At 29.7% G+C, this 24,732-nt stretch overlaps 1 protein-coding gene across 4 annotated transcripts in view; it reads right to left on the minus strand.

Annotated features, from left to right (window-relative positions):
• Positions 1–24,732, minus strand: part of LOC148228376 (protein qui-1) — a 171,159-nt gene that overhangs the window by 35,119 nt on the left and 111,308 nt on the right. For 3 of the 4 annotated variants that reach the window (XM_088200422.1, XM_088200423.1, XM_088200424.1), the window contains exons 10-13: positions 21,576–21,770; positions 12,956–13,167; positions 9,569–9,715; positions 8,882–9,003 (exon numbers count right to left, since the gene is read on the minus strand). In XM_088200422.1, the coding sequence (XP_088056548.1) occupies positions 8,882–9,003; positions 9,569–9,715; positions 12,956–13,167; positions 21,576–21,770 (676 nt within the window). The remainder of the gene's footprint in view (positions 1–8,881; positions 9,004–9,568; positions 9,716–12,955; positions 13,168–21,575; positions 21,771–24,732) is intronic. The other variant, XM_088200425.1, reaches the window with a different exon arrangement.

Below are 24,732 nucleotides of genomic sequence, written 5' to 3' on the forward strand. Positions count from 1 at the left end.
TCATGATTGACGCTCAACGTAAAGCTAATATAAGTCAACATAATGAACAAGTTCATAAAAATAGAGAAATATTAAAGCGAATGATTGACGCAGTAGTATATCTAGGAAAACAAGAACAACCTTTTCGAGGCCACGATGAGTCCTGTAATTCACTAAACAAAGGAAATTACCTTGAATTTTTAAATGCACTTCGAGAATACGATTCTGTTTTGGATACTCATTTAAATACTGCAACGGTGTTTCGTGGTACTTCCCCATCCATACAGAATGACATAATTGAAGCAATTGGTGATGTTATTAAAGATCATATTAAGGAAGAAGTAAATTCAGCAAATTTTGTCGCTATTATTCTTGACGAAACTTCAGATATAATGACGAACTCACAGCTCTCAACAGTTTTGCGTTTTGTTTATGAAGGTAAAGTTTACGAGCGGTTTATTGGCTTTACAGACGTTAGCTCTGATAAAACAGCCGATGGCTTATTTTGCCACGTTGTAAATATAATTGAAGAATTTCAAATTCAAGAAAAATTAGTTGGACAGACTTATGATGGGGCGAGTGTAATGAGTGGGCATATTAATGGTTTGCAAGCCAAAGTACTCGAAGTTTATCCATTGGCCATTTTTACACACTGCTATGCTCATTTAACATTACAACAAGGTCTTTCCAATATAAAAGTGTGCAAATCATTCTTTCAAACTTTAAATGGATTGTCTGCATTCTTTTCGAAATCTTCCAAACGAATAAATGCTTTACAAGAGTTTGTAGCTAGAAGACTTCCTTCTGTTACACCTACAAGATGGAATAACACATCACGGTTAAGTAACACAGTGCAAAAATACAGAAATGAATTTACGGACTTTCTTCGAGACGTCGTGAAAAATTGTGAACTATGGGACCCCGACACTGTAATAAAAGCACGAGGTTTTCTTAGCTTTTTGGAAGATTTTAAAACAAGAAAACTTCTCCACATATTTTCAAACCTTTTTGGAAAAACTGATGTGTTATACAACATTTTACAATTCAAATCTTTTGACATATTATATTGCTGTAAGAAAGTTACCGAAATTTTGCAACAACTCAGACATGAACAGGAAAATAATTATGAAACATTATGGGATTCTTATGTAACGGAAGAAAATTATCCAAGACTGAGTAATGATTTGCTTGTTGAAGAAAAGCACGCGTTTAGCCAACTATTTAATACAATAGTTGATAATATATGTAAGCAAATTGAAAACCGTTTTTCTTCAATGTCCAAATTGGAATATTTTCACCTTCTGGAGAAAGAAAAATATGAGCAATATAAGGGAAAATTTCCAAATGAATTACTTACCAAACTGCAACAATTCTATGGAACATTATTTGATTAAATAAGTTTAAAAAATGAGCTTGCTGTTCTTTATCATTTGCCTGAATTTGCAAAGAAATCTGTTCATGAGCTTGTACAATTTATGAACACAAATAATTTTGAGTCAGGTTTTCAGGAAGTAGATAAATTAGGCAAACTAATATTAACTCTTCCAAGCAGTACTGCTTCAGCAGAACGTTCATTTTCTGCTCTGAAACGAATTATTATTTGTTATCGAAATACCCAAGGCCAAGAAAGGCTATGTGGCTTAGCTTGATTTCAATAGAAAAAGGGATCCTTATGGACATTAAAAAGAAGAGCACTTTTTATGACAGCGTGATAGAAAAATTTATGATTAAAGAAAGAAGATTAGATTTTATGTATAAATAATTATAATTTTATGTTTATTGGAAATTTGATATTTTTATATAATAATATTTTAGATTAGGTTTGATGTTTATTTATTTATTTATATATGGGAAAAAGCTGTAAGGCAGTTTAGGCATGTCAAAACCTCGGCTAATAAAAATGAAAAAATGTACGTTTTTTTTTATTTTTTATAGCACACCCAATATTAACACCCACCGTACGCCACTGATTCGAGCCCAGGTCTTTTAGGTATTTTTTAGACTATACCATTGACTGTAATTTATTAACATGCTTCAAATATATATAATTCTTTTTTTACAAACATATAATATATATATATATTTAAATTTTGGAAGCAACACATTTTTCTTAAGTAAATACAATAAGCACAATAATTGCAGTAAGTACAAAGAAATGATTGAATATTTTTCATGATAAAATACTGTTTTGGAAAAAATATATTATTGTGTCAAATAGAATATACACATGACTCACTAGCTCTATATAATATGAAACAGCAATAAATCTAAACTTCAATCGTTTGTGAGAAGCCTTCAATTCATGTATCGAATTTCTCGTAAACCGATCGTGTACCTTTAAAGGAATGCAATAAAGATAATCTCGTTCAACTGACGTAGGTGGATGCCTAGTAAAATTATTTCGTCGCTTTGCTCTTATCAATAAAGGTGCAGCTTTCAAAAGCCGCAATGTATCATATTACGCTTTCCTTTGTACACAAAATAATGTATTAAATTTGCTAATATTACCAACCAGTCAAGGCAACGATATATATAATATAACATATTTTTCCAGCTTTCCTTAATATTATAAAATAATTTTCTTTTATGCGACATTGTGTAACAACCTTTATATAAATATGATGAATAATGGGTATCCTGCGGACTTATCATGTTTTCCACACAAAATAAACTTCTTTGTAAAGCCCTAATGAAGGAACGTTGAAAAATATTTATATTATCTGAAATAATGTCTATTTTTAGAAATAAAAAAAAATATTATGATTCATAATCAGTATTATATTATATGTAGTATGTATTGCGTCAATAATTCAATAGATACTGTTATACTCTATTTAGTAAAAAAAAAACAATATTTCGAAGTTTCTTTTGAAACTTTTAGGTCAACGCAACCAAAAAATATATAATATATAAATATGCAAGTAATTAGAACAATATGGTTTAGATTTAGAAATACATTTTTCTCTTAACGGTATTTTATTATTTATTTAAAAATATGCAACAAAGACAATAAATCATGTTAAAATGTTAATTTTACGTCATTGAAAAAACACTAATATTAGTTATCCAGTTTAGATAATAAATTCTCAGAATACAAGTGTATTCATTATTAATCGGTCCTTTTCATAATATTATAGGTATAAGAATTTTAAATTACCGAAACTGTGCTTTGAAATGCAGTTAATTGTTAAGGTAGTAAGCACACATGTGATATATTTGAAGACGAAAATGTGTTTATTCCAATAATTCCTTTGAATCACATCGATTTGTCTTTTCGCCTCAAACCGCTTTACTCTCGGTACTGCTGTAACGTGTATATTTATAGAATTATAGTACCGAGAGACCATTCACTTTACTTTGCTCTACGGCTTTCCCTTCTGTATTATGCACATAGACACATGTTTAGCTCTATCATATGAATGTGGTTGAATCTACCCATATATAGTGTAATCAACCGCTCAATTCTGTATAAAATTCAATGTCGCTTCTTATTTGAACCTACTTGCAAATACTTCTTAATAAAATTTATATATATTTTTATAAAATCGAAGTTTTGACGCAATAATAAAATGCTGTTTATTTTTATAAACAAGTTGTGGGGGTCCAACCAGCCGTACCAATAACCCTAAAGTCATTCAAACGACTATTTTACATATAATAAAAACTCGCCAGAAAAAGATCTAACAATATGAGAGAATCCCCAATTGGATTTTTCGCAGACCACCTACCTACTAGCACATTAACTACTCGTAAGCATCATACAAACTACTCTTTTTGCGTAAAGAATAAGCGATAAGCAATGCGTCTACCTGCGTAAAACCGCTATTGTCATCTACTCCCTGCATTAACGATATTTGAAAGTATCACCTTGCACCCCATTTCAAAGATTAAGCAAATCATTAAGCAATGCAATCGCCCCACCAACATCCGCATCTATGATTCAACAGAAATGTCTTAACCGTCGGGCGCAATAGGTTAATTGCAGAGTTCGGGCGCAATGTGCTTATTTGAAAAATATTGAATAACTTCCCGTAGTGAAGGTCAAGGATAAAATAAATGGGGAGATTGTATAGAGAACGTCAACAGAGGCAGCTACTGGAAGAGGCATACAATCGAAAGACATCAATAGATAAACATTGCGACAAGAATTTCAGCTTCTCCGCCAGCACTCAGTTTACTGAATGCAACTCAAACATTAACTTTTCCGGCGGCTATTTTGCCTGCGAAGTAACACCATTTTAGTACCAAAACCCGAAACATCTAACGACATTTTACTCAAATTTAAATATATTTCCCCGTTTAATATTTATTTGTTATTAGAATATCTGTCTGACTATTCGAAAAGTATTCATTTTTAATTTTATTATGTAAAAGTCCTCTGGACGATCCGCTAATGTCTCTCGTGTGACAAAACGTCACATATTTTATATTTTTAATTTATTACAGCTCTGGCGAATCACAGATATGGATGTTAGTGGGCCAATTGCATCGCTTGATTTTTCAACTAACGAAATATGTATACATTTTGAAATGAAACTTTCTAAACCGTTATTACAAAGGATAGACCTATTGTCATTTTAAGACCTTTAAGCATAAGAAGGTAGTTTTTCAGTGATTAATGTGCTAGCAGGTAGGAAGTCTGTGAAACATTATATTATTTCGCAATCGTGGAATCGAGTATTATTTTATTGTTAATAATTATTATTGTCAAAACGAGTTGCTATTTCATTTTTATAATATTTGAAATGGTCGTTTGAATGATCTCAGAGTTAACGGCGCAGCTAATTGGATCCTCACAACAAAAAGTGAAAAAGCCTTTTAAGGAATTTATTTTTTAACTATTGTAAATCTTTAGTTTTAGCATTAAATATAGTTAATGATTAATGCTTAACACTCGCCTGAAATCAGTTTGAAAAGTAATGACATATATTATTACATCTTACAGTCAATGTTATAATTTATAATTACAATTATTAATAACGATATTTTCCGTGATATTAGGAAAAGCTAGAAACGAATGCTCAATTGTAAGTATAATTAAATAATAATCGCTTATTCTGATATCCTAGATATGATAAAGTAATGTTTAACAACTGATCATAAATCGAAATTTTTAGTTGTAAACATTACAGAAAGTCTACAGAGAAAATATCTAAAAATTTTTAGCCATGATATATTTCTATTGAGTTAGACATATATTTTAACACGAAAAATCGTAGATGATTTTAAAAGCAGTGAGTAAATATACATTTATACAAATTTTACTTTATCAAGATATTTCCTAATTTAAGATATAGAGCGTAAATCGTGCCAAACGTTTTCCTGGTCAAAATAAGGCTATAAATCTCTAGAGTCGAAAGAGGTGAAATAGAACCACCAAATAATCTGCAGTAGAATTTAGATTATTATTTAAAATATAAGATTTTATTGAGAAGCATTAGGTATATTTGCTAATGATACGCGTATTTCTATAATTAGGATAAAACACGATGACACAAAAAACGTAGTGTACAAATAAATTTTTAACTGTTTTAATTTAAAGAGTTACTATTAAAACATATATTATTATTAAGCTAACTGTTGTTATATATTTGTGATATTGGTTTTGGGGGAAACAGAAAAAAAGTAATTTGGTTTGCAAAAGCAGATTGAAATCATATTTGAGTAAAAAAATAATTATATATACATTTATATTTAAGTATATAAATAATATTTATATTGCAATATGTAATTTAAAAATTACTTCGGACAATATGCTAGTAATCAAATTTCACGTCTCGTCTTCCTTTTCGCTTTTTTTGTTTCGCAAGGAAATCGAATCAAGTGACGATTTAGGGCCCAATTTCCCGAAGCTGCGTCGGACCGCCTTGCAAATCGGCTTAATGAACAAAATAAAAGGGGGAACATTAAAAAGATCCAATGATCGAACATGATCTGGGATTATGTCCTCGTCTCGCTGCGGCCCTTTGTGCTATGCCTCTTCGAGTCGAGGCTTTGTATCAACGATGCCTCATGAATAATATAATCGGCCGGTGAAAGGGGCGTATCGACTTTCTTATTCCAACTTTTGGTCGCTTTTCATAAATATATAAGCCTATATATTGCGCATTAATGTATTCATGATAAACACATGAACTCTTTATTGGAATAAAAATTAACCCAAATTGTTGCGCATCCATTTTTATCTTTTATTTTCGTTAATTAAGTTAAAGCCTAGTTACTTATTGTTTAAAAAAATAAGCAGATATTTACAAATTCTATAGTACTACCAATATAAGACTATTTGTTGTACGGACGAGAATTGTGGCATCTTTCTGTCTGTATTTTTACATAATATAAATATCAGGCTCAAGAGTATAATTGCAGATTTATATTAAATAGTATATTAATAATATTTTTTTAAATATAAACAAAGTATCAGCATTAAATTATTTTGATATATGTAGACTTTGTATAATGATTCAATATAATAAATATATCATTAAAATCAATTGAGGTGATTTTTGATTTGTAAAATAGATCTCAACATAAACAAACATACCACACTATGAAATGGTGAATACTGATGTGAAACATGCCAAAAAAAATTTATAATATTGGAATAAAATACTAGTAACTATGCTCAGAAAAAGCATTGAAGTTGAAAAATTAAAACAAAGTTAAAAATTTATGGGTGTTCATATAAGCAAATTTCCCAAATTAAATGCTGAAAAAATATTTATTAACTTTCAATCCTTATATTACGTATATCCCTCGCTTTTTTTCAATTACTGTTTATGCTCGACTTTCAACTCAATTATCTTAAAATTGAGCTTTTTGCCTTGTATATCTTGGCATGTAGGGCTCTCAATTAATTTCCCAGAAAAGCTCACATGCCTTAGCATCTGAGAAAAATAATTTATATGTTTTTATATTTATGTATTAATGCTCCTAAAATTATGTATGTGTTATAACAACACGCTTCGTTGATATTATTATATTGTATAAAAACTTTTTTTATTATACGCCCATGATTTCGGTTGTTGTATAACTTTGTACTACCGAGTTTCATTCTATTGTGCACGCTCTTTAATAAGGATGAAACCAAAATTTATATGGTATTTTGTGTCAACCGAATTACAATGAAGTTTGTATCGACGAGGATAATTTTGGAAAAAGCGCGCGCTTTGTGTCGAATTCAATAGGCGACAGTACAAAGGTAGCGCTCCGAATGGAAAGATCCGACACATTGTGAATTTTTAACTGAAAACTTTCACTGTGGAATTCCAATATGTAAAATTCTTAAAACAAAAGGTATATTCGTACACACTAATTTTATTCACAACTATTAACTAAATATTTTAATGCAAAACATCTTTGTGTAAATATAAATCTTAAAAATCCATTTTTCACAATAAAAAGTATCTACTTTGTCACATATTATATAAAATCAGGGCTTACTACTTTTAATATCTATTTTCTTTATTAAAATTTGCGGTATTGAGACGGTTGTAAGCCGCTTTCAGATGACGTCACATGTGAGCTATCTGGCCTCTAGATTAGTAGCGTTAAAGTATAACATTTATTCATCTAAATGGATCAGTTAATTTAATTAAAACGAATGCGGTTAGACATTTAAGGTTCTGTTTTTTTAGGGTAATCCAAAAAAATACAGATTAATAAGAATAAAAGGATCATATCCCGTGACCCGTTAATATTATAGAAAAAAACATAAAGCTTAATTTAACCCATTTAAATTATTGTATGTTTTCAAGACCATTTTATATTGAGCTTAAGCAGCGGCGGATTATGACCCTCCATAAGCTCTTCAGTAGCAAAAAAATCACAAGAAATAAAGAAAATATTAAAAATAATATTACTTGAGACAAATATTTTCCTTAAATAATTTACACAGACTTTAAAAAGTGTCTGCAATACGTAAGTTAAAATAGTATATGTACTATATGATATCATACTTATAATTATTACATGAAAAGAAAAATACTTTCAAGTTCAAGGTTTGAAAAATAAATACTTTTTTGGGAGGTTTTACTAATAAACTGTTATTTAGTTTAATGTGAAGTCGAATTTTTTTTAATATATCATTGATATGTGTTTGTGAAATAAAATTCATAGCGCATACAAATGGATGCGCTACAATTTTTATTTAGGACATATTACTAATTAATAGCATATTTTATAACACATAAATAAATAAAATATACGATTCAATCAACGGTGATTAATATGTAGATTTTATTTATGCAAAAAATATTTAATTTTAATTTTGCAGATGTATTCACATTTATAAATCCATTGTCATTTAGTTCAGCAAATTCATACAACCAAAACTATATGTATAAAAAGCTTTTTTTAAATAAATCAAATGCTAGTTTAAAACGGCAACATAATGAAAGGGAACAAATTCTCGGGGCTCGATATCCTTGAGGGGCCCAACAAGAATATATTTATAAAAAAAGTAAAAAATCTGAACTAAACTACAGTTGTTTGAGATGTATCTATATACTGATTTATTTCAGGTATAAGTTTCTTTAGCTCTTTTTTATGCATTTTATTCATGAAATAAAAGAAGCGGAACATTGCCTTATCGCACGCCCTTATCTCTCACCGTACGCGCCTGATTATTATTTATAAATGTTACAGTGAATGTGTATTTTTTTATTAGTTATATTTTCATTATTTAAGTCCAAATACATTTTCACCAGTAGATATATTTCTACTAGCGAAAATAGAATTTAATAAAATAAGACAATAGAGAATCAAGCCATTTCTTTTATATTCTCACATTCCCGTTTAATTTCAACGCGAGCATCGATCGTTGTGAACAGAATTTCAGAGAGAATTAATAATATACGAAGGTAAAATTTTACACAAAGCACAAGAGACATTATTTAAAACTCACCATCCGTTGAGTGGCACCAAAAGCGGTTTTGTGTAGCCGTCGCACCATGCCATCGCCGCAGTCACGAGGCCGTCTAAAGCGCTATGGGGCTTTACAATGGCCGGTCTCAGCCAGCTAATTACCTTTTGAAAATACAAGTAAATATTATTACCATACTATGTATGCATGTATTATGTAAACGTAGACAGTTGGAAATCTGCTGCATTGCAATGCACTTGGTGGTTTTGAAACGATTTACGCTAATTTAAATAGGCATGCTTTGAACACGGAATTAACAGGACATGCCAGACAGATGTATCTAATTAAGCACTTAGCTCTTTAGGGTTAAATAATTTACACTTAAACAGTATCGATAATAATATATAGAATATGTTGTAGATATTAAGCACTGTATTTCTAACTGTAACACAAACAATAAAATATACATATATTTCTATGAATGTTGGAAAAATTATGTAGCTTTCTTTATATTGATAGATTCAAGAAGTGAATAAAATATTTTAAGTGTTTTTCCAGTAAGAGCTTTTCGCATTTTGCATCCACATTTTTTAATCTTGGCCTCACTGATAACTTACTACGCCTACTCAAAAGATTTCATGTAATAATTTTTTCATTAAAATAATATTTTTATTTATTTAACAGTGATTAAAAATCATTTGACTTACACTAAAATATAAATTTATTTACCTGTGCTCCCAATTGCATATGATCTCTCGTCAATATATCGCTGGATTTTCTGACAGTGCTATACACAAGCTCTATGTCTCTATCCAAGATATAGCACCGCACGTGCTCCAATATGCAGCGTAGATAGGAGATCGTAACGGTTTGGACCTTTTCATGAAAAATAAAATGACAAATGAATAAATATTTCAACATCAACAATTGCGTTGGTTTACTGACGCGCGCTTTCAGCGGTGCTCAATCGATGTGGTACATTATGTATGTGTATAGAACCCTTTGTTCTGCGATTCGGCGCTCGTAAATAATTTGTGTGCGAATCGAAATCGGAGCAACAACGAAAAGGCTGTAAAAACATTTACTCGGCGGTGTAGATTAAACTTGCCGAGGTAAAATCTCTCATGGGAGAGCAAACAGCGGCACAATAGGGGAGACAGATATCAAAAGCTTTTCGACAGAATAAAATTCTAACAAAAAAAAAGAAAGGAGGAATAAAAGTGTGCGCACATAAAGGCAAGGAAATTGTCAAAATTGAGGCAAGAATTTTGAGCACACACAACCCTTGCCGATCGGATGTTGTCGCAGAACTTGTGCGATTGGGGGGGTAAATTCGGGCATGTCGGAATAATCATACGGGCTACTGATTTTTTTCATATGTAGGTCGATTCTATGGGTCGTGCTTAAAGTTCCGCCCTTAACGTGATCATAAATAAGATCAATATGATATATAATACCCTAGCATATTTTCCACCTAAAAATATTTTTATTTTGATAGGAATAAAATTTCTCAAGATCATGTACATACATATGTATCTACATATTATATATCTCGAATATTAATAGCAAACTTATTTATAAGTAAAATATCACAATCTATTGTACATTTACTGGTTATTATTTTTTTTATTATGCTATGTTAAAAATCGTAAAGATGTATTCTAAAATATATTTTTTAATATTAGAATAAATCTACCTCTACTGAACAGTCAATAAAAAAATATTATAAAATTATTACTCACTAAATATTTATCCCTTTTTTCTCAAATATTTGATGAAATGTTCAAAATAGTTTTTGGAGACGCAATTCAAATATTTATGTAAGTTCAACTTACTTTTCATCATTCCATTTCACTAACCGCAAAATCAAATCTAATATTTTGATGCGCTGCTAAGCTGTCACTGTTGCTGTTGTACTGAGGGACGATTATTTACTAATTACTTGTCAGGTATAATGAGACATATGAGTGGTTATTGACTAAATTTTCTATTTAACTCTAATGACGATTAAAATTTAAACCTGAATTTATTAGACGCGGTTTTTTAAATTTGTTTTCTATATAATTAATGTTAATAATAATAATAATTAAATTACATCGTTACAGACTGAGTGAGAACTTTATGTGAACTATATTTTGTGTGAATCTTCTTTCGTTGCTTAAAATATTTATATTAAGTTATATTTGATGGATTTTTACAGACTACGAGAAAATTTGCGTGTTAAAATTTACTCATATATAGACATAGGTCTGTCATTATGACTTTTCGTATATACTAAAGTTCATATTATATGTACATATTTATTATATATTTACTACCTATCAAAAATTGATAAAAAATATACAACTTTTTATTAAATACCCAGAATTATACAGCACTGTCTTTTAGTTTGTAATTTTAGCCCTTCAAAGATTTCAATTAAATTGAGCGTTATTCAAGCATATTTAAGCTTAAAATCAAACAAAAGGTTGCAGAAACATGTCGTATTGATAAAATTATGAATACACAAAGATGTTCATTTTTTCTCTTCCCTATGATAGCAAGCTACCATATCATCGGTTGACATAAAATTATTTAGTACCACATGAATACGACTAATCCCTAGAAGGTGAACTACAGATGATATTTTTAGATACAATATTTTTTAGAGATCTATTCAACTAGAACGTGCAAAGGGTGCTTTGCTTCAGATAGTTAATAGTAGAAAATTTTATTTTTGCAAAAAATACGGAACATTTTTAATTGGGACAGACTCGATAGCACTTCTAAATAATTGTATTTCTTATATAATGTAATAATAAATAAATATATAATTATGATTATGACACACATAAGAGAGATGTATATATCATCCCACATAAATTATTCCAGGTTATCGTCGCTATCGCCAAAAACATTAAAACACATTGTGGATGGCTCGTATAAGGGGACCGTTTTCGAGCGCTGATGTCTTAGCCGCGCCGGCTAAGAACAAGGGAAACGATCGCGACTCTATAGGATTAAATATTACCAACCATCGATGGATTATCGATACCAACCCTCACAAACTTCATTGAATAAACACAAAGCCAAAAATGCAATGAATTGTATCCTAACGCTTCTAGAAAAAAAAACACTAGGATGAAAATACGAAAACGGTAGTCATTCCCATGTAGATTTAACTATTTTTTTTCTGAATCCTCTATGACAACAAGGGGTGCGTTTTGCTGAAATTTTAAACAATGAAGTCATATTCAATTATTTTTATTTTTTCATACGAAATATCGCATCGTGTAAGACGTGAATCAATAAAAAATTGTTAAAGTGACACGCGCTCCGCATAACGAAGTCGAGCATTCTCGCCAGCTTTTCCGATGTGCCTAAAAATATCTATCACTCTTTGAACATTACTCAAGTATTTATGCTTAAAACACTTTCACTAAAAATGTGTGAAAATTCACTTGACAATGCTGAAAGTTAGCACCTTGTCGATCGACCACCTGCTACCTTGTGCAAATACATGTAATACATATTTTGCATTATCATTTACTGCATAAATGTCGTCGATAAAGAAAATAAAGAGTAGAGGACTAAAATACACCAAAAAGAGCGAAATACTCGTCGAAGTAACGATTTATTGAGTAACAAGACCATTCGAGAAATCGAAATTGCTGAACTTCTAAAATAATAAGTTTATGTAATAATAAGTAAGATTACACAGATCTGGATTTAAGAATAGAGGGAATTGGTCTCTGCCTTCTAAAGGCATAAGCGGGTAGTGAACATGGAACGGTGCGGATGAAAACCGTGTTGTTGGTCCACTAGCGCCGTTGAGAGTGATATGGATACATTTTGTAAATACATATAATAATCTATTTAGCTGATGCGGATAGGTTGATAAAATAATTTGTTTGAAATATAATAATTTTTATAACTTATATTTAAAATAGCAACTGCGGTCAATAATATAATAAATTCCAGTTGAATATTAAAATAAAATTAAAAGCATCGGAAGATTTATATTGTAAAAAAATTGTAGTTTTAAGGGTATTTTCCGCAAACACAACCGCGAACGGGCGAGGAAAAGTGAAAACCGATTGAGGGTGGAAAATCGCTACGAAATAAAGATAAGCTCACCGCCGCGTGTAAAAAGTCGAAATTGCATATGGTTAGATCCTTGAGTCTCGTAAAGTCTCCGGCAAGCAAGAGATGAAGCCAAGACTCCTCCACGTGTCTCTGGGTGAAGGGGGCTGTGGCTTTCCTCGTCGACTGGAACGGGGTGCCGATATCTTCGCCACCTTCCGGATCAGCGGGGTCTTTCTCTGTCTTTTCCGTACCGTTTTCGGGAGCTAAAAACGAAGAGAAAAACAGTTCACATAAATACAGAATGACAAGAAAAAGCAAACGACGGCATTTTAAAACCGAGAAAATCGAGTGAAAAATAAAATGTTTTCTTTTAAAGCCATTTTTATTAATGGTTACAACAGTGGCGAGTCGAAATAAAATAAAATAAAATATGAAGATAAAAATACGAAAAAAATATGAAGATAGCTTCCATACAAAAGCCTTAAAATGTTTTTATTTATTTGTTAAAGCCTATTATTTAATATAAATAAATTGTTTTAAAAAAAATCAATCTCAAATCAAAAAATGATCATGATGATCATTTTTTATTTGAGATTACTTAAAAGGTAATTGAATAATAATTTTAGCAAGGTCTTATTTAATTAATAAAAGTTTTTCATGCATTATTTAGGAACGCAAATTGAGCTCCAAACTTTATCTAATAATTTCTTGATATTAAAAAAAAAAACGACAATACTAGTTTTTACGGTCTTAATTGAATATATTTTAGTGAAATAGAAAAAATCAATTAAAGATAAAACAGAAGCTATAATATTTGCACTTCGTAACTTTTACCTTTGCCTTTTAAAAGTCAATAACGAAATTGCCTAAAACGGGGAGAGCATTAAATACTTAGATATACATCTGTACTTTAATTACGGAACTAAGGTCTATTTCCGATATTTACCAGCAGAAAGATGCTCTCAATAAAAAATACTAGTTTAATATATATATATAGCTGTTTATATTGGTAATAACATATGCTTACGTTTTTAGTTATATATTTTTTCTGAACTGTCATTCAAAACAAAGCGATACAAATAATAGAGCAACTTCATTTAAGGTTTTTAATAAAAACAATTAAAGTACAATGTACTCATATAATATTTATACGAAAAAAATCTTGAATTGAATTAAGTTTGGAAAGCTCATCAAACTAATGCTAAATTTCTGAATTAAAAAATCTAGGGTAGACTTCGATTTATTTAATATATACATATTAAAAATATCGAATCTAAGAATGAGAATACTTAAATTACACTTTAGTCACCCTCTCCGTTAATTCTGTTTTCTCTAATATAGCTATAACAAAATTAATTTGTTTTTTGTTAACGTAAAGTTATTTTATTTTATAATGCAATAAAATAGTAATAACGCAAAATGCTTTATTTTATAATAACATTATAAAATAAATCATTTTGCGTTTCGCTTTTTAATTTATAATAATAATCAAAACACACACAAAGTCATTATTATTTAAAAACTGAAGAGACTTAAATATAAGCTCTTGTAAAACACAAAACTGTAAAAAAAAAGCTTAAAGGTTATTGTTAATAAGAAATAATTTATATAAGTTATTTACATAAAAAAATAATTAGCATCTGCACTTCAGAATATTTAAAGATTTTTCCTCTTGGAATTAATCAATCAACTTTTCTATTATGATTTTTGAACGTGTAATGAAAAGCTGTTTTAGCTATAAATATTTTTATATTCAATAAATTTATTATGGGTTAAGAAAGATATGATATGGTTTCTTATTATTTATAATATTACGCGATTCACTAAAACTGTGCACGATATATAGCTTAAGAAACCATATGATAAAAAAGATAATATAGATACCTTCTATTAAAATAAAATAAATATTTATTTTTCAAAAGCTTATTGTATTTTTGCCTAATTTAACTTGTTTTAATTATATCTTAATCTGTGTATTTAATTATGAAGTATGTATATTATTGTATAATTTATTACACAATAACAACAACAAGCATTTATACATGCATGTTCTGCTGTCGCCATTCCTTTGATATTTATAAAAGGGGTGATAAAATCTTTCGAAATAAATACCCAAATATATATGATATATATATATATATATATATATATATATATATATATATATATATATATATATATATATATATATATATATATATATATATATATATATATATATATATATATATATGTATATATATATATATATATATATATATATATATATATATATATATATATATATATATATATATATATATATATATATATATATATATATATCATATATATTTGGGTATTTATTTCGAAAGATTTTATCACCCCTTTTATAAATATCAAAGGAATGGCGATATATATATATATATATATATATATATATGTATATATTTCACGCAGGCTTTTGATAAATTATACTATTCAATCTTAATCAAAAAGTTGATTGATCTCAGGTTTTCTGATAAGTTAACATGGTTCTTTCGAAACTATCTGGAGAATCGTCGAAAATATGTTGCCTATGATTCGATATGCACAAAAGAATACATACTTAAAATGCTCTGAAGTGTGCAAAGATGAAACCTTGATCCACTACTGTATCCTCTGTTCATAAATAACACAATAGTTGTTCACTCGGAATATATAATATAACTGACTATATGTCTCATTTGAAAAAAGTGTTGTAAAACAGTAGCATAATGTAACATTTTTTAGAATGTTAGACCTTAAAAAAATTCTAAACGCAAACTTATACAAAATATATTTTAAATATTAACTGTTAAATACAATTTTTAATATTACATTATATACAATGCTACAACAATGTAGTTTCAATTTAAATATATTGTCATTGGTATTTAGAATGTTTAAATCCTTATCATAATTATCTATACACATGCAATTAATAAGATGTTTGTTTCTGAAAGAATGTGAATAATTTTATATCCAGAGATTTTTTCATTTGACTGAGTTCATGTAAAACTATTTTTGCGATTTAACATTTCTTTAAGGTGCTGAAAGAAATAACAGATTGTCTCACTTATATATTTAATGTAAATCTTACAACATGACAGCGCGATATGACGCGCAATGCGATACAACGGGAAAAACACAATCAACAACTACTAAGTTAGTAGTGGGACACCAGACTGACATCAAAGTCTGTAGATCAGTGAAATATATAAATAAATAAATACAACTTAGCTCAATTTTATTTAAATCATTCATTACGATATTAATCTGTGAGATTAAAAAAGTCTGACAAAAATTATTCTGTGATGAATGGAATTAGTAAATATTATATATCGGATACAAATATATAATATTTACTAATTCCAATATTTTAGAAATTTAAAACACTCGTGGTTATATACAATTTAAAGGTATTAATCACTGACGCAATATATCGGTCAACATATTTAAATATTAACCGAGCTTCAGAAATACGCGCTTGCGTTGCAATTTCGTGAGTAAATAAATATAAATTAATTTATTGTAAAATATGTGAGTATATGCTTTAAAAAATAACAGTTGTGTTATGACCTGTTATTAAGTTTCTAGGGCTATATGTTTTTGGCCACCATTTGTATTTTCTTCGATCCATATGAATATATTCGTTAAACTATGCAAACGCTCGAGAACGTTGGCATTGCTAAAGTTGTAGGTATGTCATTTGTGCTTTACGCTGACATATGTATGATTAATGGAGCAGAAATGGAGATTGATCCCAAAAGGATGACGGGGGAAATATTATATTATGACAGGCGGGACGGAGAAAGGTACAAGATAACCACAAGTGTGTACAATGATAAATTTAGGTATAAAATTTTGTGTTATCCCTTATCTTATCTAAAGTAATGAAGTAAAAATAAGTACCTAGAATGCAAAATAAATTTAATATACGTTACTGAGTATTACTTTCATTTCATATTTATATTTGTAATATAATTTTAAATGTTACAGAATTTAAGGGACTCTAAAATTTTAGATAAATAAGTAAATACAATATTCGCTCGAAATCATCATTTTGCATTGTTTAATTAAAATTCTCAGAGTAAATCTAATTATGAATCACGAAAATAATTTGAATACCAAAACAAAAGGTAATTGGATAGGAGATATAATTGTATATATATATTTTTAATTGCTGCAGGTTAATTGCTTTACCTAAAATTTCAATAAACTTTCAAAATACTCAGTATTTACAAAATAATTTATTTTATAAAACAAGTCGTATAACAAACATTTTGTAACAAAGCTTTCTTGCTTTAAGAAGATTTTTAGAAGTTTCTTTGATAAACTATTGTTTTATAGATATCGTTGAGTTATGAAAAGCCACCGTTTTACGATATTTTGGCTTATGACTGTATTATGATTTATATTTTACAAATTTAAGTAATTTGTAAAAAAATTAAAATAGAAATGTTGCTTAGTATTTATATAAAACAAATATATTTTTTATTTACATTAAAATGTATTTCACAAATGTTTTTATCTATAAATACATGTCTCAAGCTTTTCTTAATAACGATTAAAAAAATTATCATCATTTTTTTACAGTTAGTACATATTAAATTGATTTAAAACTAACTCATATGATCAGAGTGGTAGGAAGGCATTGGCAAAGGAACATCTGCCAAGGGCGCAAAAACCTGAGGGGCGCTTGGAACGTGAAGTAAAACTTTCTTACGACGAAAGATACAATGTAAACAAAACATGTATTAAGGGTTTCGAGTAAAGCTTCGACTTGAAAGGAACTTAAGTGGGTACCAATTCACGCAGGTCATTTTTAGTGGATTTCGTTAACACAAAAAGAGGCCGAAATCCGACGATAGTGATTTCAACGAGTTGAAGGAGAAAACTATCATATGTGATTCAAATTAGTCTCAAAACATATTCTTTTACTAGATACTCAAAAATGCACTAAAATCAGTTTTTGAACCATTTGAAGATATGGTTTCAGTCTTGAAAAATATGAAAGACGGCGATTCTTTTATTGACAATATATCGTATTACTTCCAAATAAAAAAAATATTTAACCATAAAAGTTTTGGAACAAAAAATAAATTTAACAGACATTGCAACTAATTTTAATCAAAAATTTAATTTGCCAGTTAAAGTTTAGAAGCCCCTCTCTCTATCTTTTTATTTATATTTTTTATTGAATATTCGCTATTTAATTTTAAATATATCTGTATTCTGTAAATAAAATTAAAAATTAATAACAACGAGATTTGAAAAAATGTGAAAAACTAACAAACAAATATAACATAACATCGCATTTCACATATTGCTCCACAGTTTGTCTGCATTTCGATATTACACTATGTTTTAAAAATATGATAGCTATCGTTACCGATATTACCATGGACTTCTAATATAAGAGGGCTGATTAAAGTATATTCAAACCGAATTTTGGTCAATAGGAGAGCGCAAAAATAATAATCACTTCTCAGAAGGCAAAAATTCACGTCAAAAGCAGCAAAATCGTGTCGTTTTGTTTTTTATGCTCTCCTATTGGGCAAAATTTAGTTTAGATATGCTTTATTTGATTCTCACTCGTAATATTGTTATAAAAAGTCGTAATACAAACGCTTGATAATTGAGCGTTTTCACCGCGATGGCATGATTTTATTGCTTTTGATCTAGACTGGAAATTCACTATATGGCAACACTGAGCAGCAAAGAAAACACGACTAATTATCATTATATTTTTGATATTTTTTAATGCCTAATTAAAATATTTTGCATAAAATATGTCGCAACAGTGGCTAGTTTTTATATTTATTTGTAGCATAGAAAGAGGTAATTCGTACCTATTATTATTTATTCAATAAATTATATTACGATGTTAAAAAATATCTTAGCAAAGCTATTTTCAGCTGAATAAAAATCTAATTACATAGTAACCAGCATAAATAATCCGTTTTAATTCAATACGTGATGAATAAAATAAATTGTCAAATCATACACGTAAATACAAACAAACAATTTATTCCTCAAAACGCAATACAACAGATTTGATGAATTTGACTACATGTAGATTTATTGTACAGTTGAATTGAATCATGTCACATGTTATTTATTTATTTTTTTCCTTCAATTTAAACACCGGCGCAATATGTATCTGAATTTTATATATTGTAGTAGATCTGTGAAACGCTTACGCCACAAAAGTAGAAATACATATTGGTGGAACAAAAGAGCAAACGAAGGTTATTTTAACATCAAAAGGATCACATGCGCGCCTCTTATGTCATTTAATAAATAAACCAATATTCGTATTACGTTTACCTAAATTCGTTTTGATGTACGAGCATGTATGTTATATATGTTCATACATGCATATATAACATACATGTTTGTATAATATATGTATACATACAAAAAGCTTGTGAAAACCATGAAAATGATCATGATTAAATTGTGTAGGAAAAAGTATTCATCTTACATTTAAAATAATACATTTTATCTTCTAACACGGAAATAATAATAAGGCACAAATCAAAAATAAGATCTGCTAAAATGGATAGTAAAATCATGCAAGACACCAAGTATTGCATAATAATCACAAATTTTCTAAAGCCATTGATAACCACCCATTACTAGTCATAAAAATAAGCCCTTGCAATAAATCAAGGCCCGTTTCGGATACAATACGTTCGACCTCGCATCAATTGTTCTCCAGACCCCCTGGTTAAACGATCGTCATAATAGTCACATCCGCCCATTTCTGATGAACGTCAAAATTTTAAGGGTGTGTTTTTGACGAAAACACGATTGGTTTCTATTAATCCTCGTCAGCGATTCGTTAAAGAACGATCGATATAAAAATGTGACACTTGGTCTCATCAGCAAATATCGAAAACATCGAGATAATTGCGAAAAGAAAATTGAGCACATAAACAGAGCATTCAAGAGATTATCACAAGATCAGTTTTTAATAGTCGCCGTTTTAAAACAACAAAATCTCGAGATTTTTACGAGGCTTATTTTCAGAAAAAGTTAAATGTCGATATAATTAAAACTAATTCGCCTCAAATTCCGTTATTTCCCATTGTATATTAACGTAATTTATGCTAAAGTCGTAATTAGAATCCTCTATGAATAGCACTGAATAAAAATTATTTTTATTTCTCTCTTATATGTTATTGCGGATCTTAAATATATTTTTTATAATAATTTAGATATTTGTGGACCATTGCAATATGACTCAGATTTATTAAAATAAAATCTTAACTTGATTAAAAATATATCTCTGCTAATCGAGTTTATCAATTGAACCACTTTTATTTATAATTGGAGGGATGAACTCATGCATTTAAACATAATAATTAATAACGGAATAGCGTAGTCCGTAACGTTTCGGACTAGTTACTCTGAGGTTGCGGGTTCGAGCCACGACCTCGAATTTTTATTTATAAAAATGCGCTATTTCTAAAAAAAAACAGCCTCAGCTGCACTGACATCTATTGATTATAAATTGTGCACATAATAATGTATAATTAATTATATAAATTCCCAGACTTTCAGTCTGGTGGTCAATACTTCTTTGTAGCTATTCACTATGTTTGATTGATTTACTCAGTTGGTACAGACTTGTATGTTGTAACGCATTGGGCTTACGCTTGTCAGGTTACAATAGAAGATTTATTAAAAATAAATAAAAGTAAATAAATAAATAAAAAAAGTGATAACCGATTAAGGAAAAATAGGTTTCTTTGTTAAAATGGGAGACAACTGTGAGAAAACTTTTAACAGCTTAAGTTACCAGGTATGCGATATATAAAAGGATTAAAATTATTTTACGCCTTGATAAAAGATAATGCGTGCCTCTGAAATGATCGTTTCATACCTGGCTTAGCAGCCAACAATTTAAAAAAACTCACTACCCTTCTGTAATTGCTTGTTCCGCCGAAAAAAGGTCTGAAAACAAAATTTACCATGGAGGGGGGTATGGATATATGTAAATACCAGAATGCAGGCAACCAATAATCATTTAATTTAAGTCTGAGGATTTCCTCTGATACAAATGTCATCCATAATTGAACATTCACTACGGAGTTCAGGACATTGAATCTACAAAAGCTCTCCAACTTGGACTTTAACCAAGAGAACGCCGACTCAAATTCAGACCAGCGAATATCGCAGAAGCCACCGCTTCTCTCTTAGCATCCAGCATGATGTCCGGAATTCTGAGATTAACCCTCACTGAAGACGCCTGACCCATGGACAGCACATCTCAATTGTTGCACAACATATAAAATAGCAAATTCTGTCTCAACAACAAAAATAAACGCTATGGCCCAAAGGTCAGAACAGTACATGAGGTATTACTTTAAGGAGAATGGTTTATTAGCAAAATATTTAAGATTTTTACAATACGTAGCTAATGACGTTTTAATTACAGAAAATAGTAGATTATGAAAAAATATATGTGAAAGCTAGACTTTGTTTGACTATATTTATAGCAAATGAACCTCAAAAGATGTTTTATGTATAGTTGTGATTTTAACATTAATTTATATATGACGTATTATATTTTAGGTGCACTATCAGTTTTTTTAAATATTATAAATGCAAAGTAAAACTATAAAGAGAAAATGATTCGTCTATAAAAAAAATTATGATTTACCTGGATCGCTGGCGTCTGATGGAGTTTCGTCGGTTTCTTCAAATTGACTGAAGAAAAGATTAGCAACCTCGTGATGAGCGGTTCTCAATTGTTCTTGTGCTGCCAAATATCTCCTTCTAGCAGCTTCAGCTATCGCTGCTCCTCGCCAAACGCAAACAAGTTTTCCCGACATCCATTTATCCACTAACACGGCCTCTAAAACAAAAATCGAAGGTGAAGAAATAATTTAGTATACTGCTACTTTGAATACGTTGTTAAATGGTGTCATAATATTTGCTCCGTTTACATTTATTATATTGCGAATTAATATTATATTGCTTTTATGCGGCTTCAATCTGTGCAAGCGTACCTAAGCGTGCGCCTTCTGTTAAATATTGGTTTAGGGTTTAATTTACTGTTACGTTTCCAATATATAGCTTACCGTGTTACCTTTGAGAATCGGTCGTATATACGGTGATTGATATAGGTATGTAATGATTTGGTTTTATATTTTCTTAGAAAAAATAATTATATTTTGTATAATAATTTTGCGTACTTGTTCATTGTCTACCTGATTATTGTGTCCAGAAGTTTCTACGATAACAAAAATACTCATTTTATAAAATATTTCGAAATTCATTAAGCAAAACACTTACATTTAAATAAAATATAAGACCCTTTAGTTAATTAACTTTCTACTTATTAAATATGTGAATAAAAAGTACCTAACTAACACTTGACTGTCAAGATCCAGTAACTTATTTTATTTAGAATTTCATAGCAGGTATCAAGTATTGCAAATTGTGGTATCAAGCTATCTAACAAATTATCGATATATGATAAATTTCACGTGGTTTATCTATATTGTATCGTACGTTTGACCGAATATAAGTGACCTCCAGAATAAACCCGCATCACGTAGTATACCCGCAACGTACTCTCATATATGTATATAAATATAGTAGGGTACGAATCGTTTGAACGGAACCCGCACGGGATGAAAATTCCTTTTTCCTGCCATTATTTGCCAGGCGTCAATCTCCCCCGACACCGTTCCGGGGTGTGGGTATTTGGATATCCATGACGTTTTATAACCTCCGCAGAAAGTCTCTTCCATATGACGAAATCGTAAAGCAGTTAACAGTTTCTCGAGGGAGTTTGCATCGCGAGTCTTAACCGTTTTATACCACCAACGCATTAACTCGCTCAGAACTCGATTAATTCCAAACTTATCGCCACTTTAACTCGTCAACTTCAAATCCCGTTTATTTTTTCCGATAGTAGCTATTCGCAAACTTAGCCGTGGTAAATTAAAGTTTCATTTATTCAGATATAAACGACTTAACGGCTGAATAAGTAAGTTTGCGATTTATTGTTTATTTGAAAACTTTGAAATAAAAAAAGCAATGTCATGAATTTGAATGCATATCAAATCCAATAAAATTAAAAACTTTTAATCATTTTTTATTTTTGATATGCTATATCATTGTATTATATATAAAGTTATTGCGCTTTGAGTTTTAGTAAAGCAATTGTTAAAGGGGTTTTTCATTTTTTTTATAATAGTGATGAATCAAGTCAATAGCTGGCCACACACGGGCGGATCTGCCCGCCGGATTTGTCCGAAATGGATGTCCGACGGACAAATCCGTCAGTGTGTGGTGCTAAAACTCTCGGACAGATCCGTCTGTTGTCTGTCCGTTGTCCGTGCTCAAAACGAACGGATCGGACACGGACAAGCAGATCTGAGCAGAGATCGCGCTCGCGTAAATGACCGTTTACTGTGTTTTTTGTTAAAATTTGTCCCTTAAATAATTTTATGACCCGGGCCTTTATTAATTTGCGACAAAGTTGCCGCCAACGTCTAAATTTTTTAAAAGTTTTATTACTTTATGACCCATTTCTATTATATCACTATACAATAGAAAAAATAATATAAATTTAAGATGCACTTAGAGACTCTAGATACGTAAATATTATATACATTAATACATAATAAAAAATATAATTTTAGTTATATTAAAATTGAAGTTATTATCATTATTGAAAATGTATGAAGAGATCAAGGTATATATATGTATGTATATAATATTAATAATAATAAATGTCATTTAAATTTAGAATTTACTTTAAACACTTTATAAATTTAACTTTTCTTCTACAATATCTACCGAGCTCAGTCAGACAGATCCGAGCTCGAACATTTTGCGTCTGTGGCCAAGCCCGGACAAATCCGTCAGATGTCCGACGGGCAGATCCGTACGTATGTGCTGCGGTGTTTAAGCGCTGGAATTAAATTTGATTACAATTTTTATGCTGCAGAGACTTATTAACCTAATTTATATGTAAAGCTATGCGTATATATTAAAAGTTTTTTGTTATAGTCGATTTTATCATATGTTGTGTGACGTACTACACATTTTTATTGATTAAATTAGTAAAAAAACTTGTAAAGTTTCTACGGCATACGTGTTACTCGATTTATCTGTTTAAAATTATTTATAATATCAATAGAAGGTTTCTAATGATAATATAAATAATTTGCACAGACTTCGCATCTCGCATATTGCTCTATAGTTGGTCAGCACTTCAATATTACACTATGTTTTAAAAATATAATAGCTATTCTTACCAATATTATTATGCACTATTGATATAAGAGTATTACTCGAAATATATTCAAACTAAGTTTTGGCCAACAGGAAGGCGCAAAAATAATTATCACTTATTAGAAGTCAAAAATTCACGTCAAAAACAATAAAATCATGGCGGGGCCGTTGCAGTGGGAACGCTCGGTAACAAGCGTTCCAGTTGACAGTTGCGAAACGTCCATTTTTTGTTCAAACCCAAATCTAACCTAATGAAAATTCTAAAACTAATTATGCTTTTAGAACTGAACCAAAAAGCAAACTAAGCCAACTCATCTCTCAGAGGAAAGAAAGCGGAAAAATAAGTACAGACAGAAATCGCATTTCACATATTGTTCCACAGTTTGTCTGAATTTCAATATTCCACTATGTTTTAAAAAGATGATAGCTATCCTTACCAATATTACTATGGACTTCTAATATAAGAAGGCTGATCAAAGTATTTTCAAACCAAATTTTGGTCAATAGAAGAGCTAAAAAAACAATTATTCCTTCTCAGAAGTCAAAAATCCACGCCAAAAGCAATAAAA

Source organism: Plectrocnemia conspersa, unplaced genomic scaffold, assembly GCF_051122295.1.
Source record: "Plectrocnemia conspersa isolate PC_06_02 unplaced genomic scaffold, ASM5112229v1 ptg000012l, whole genome shotgun sequence".
Classification (NCBI taxonomy): domain Eukaryota; kingdom Metazoa; phylum Arthropoda; class Insecta; order Trichoptera; family Polycentropodidae; genus Plectrocnemia; species Plectrocnemia conspersa.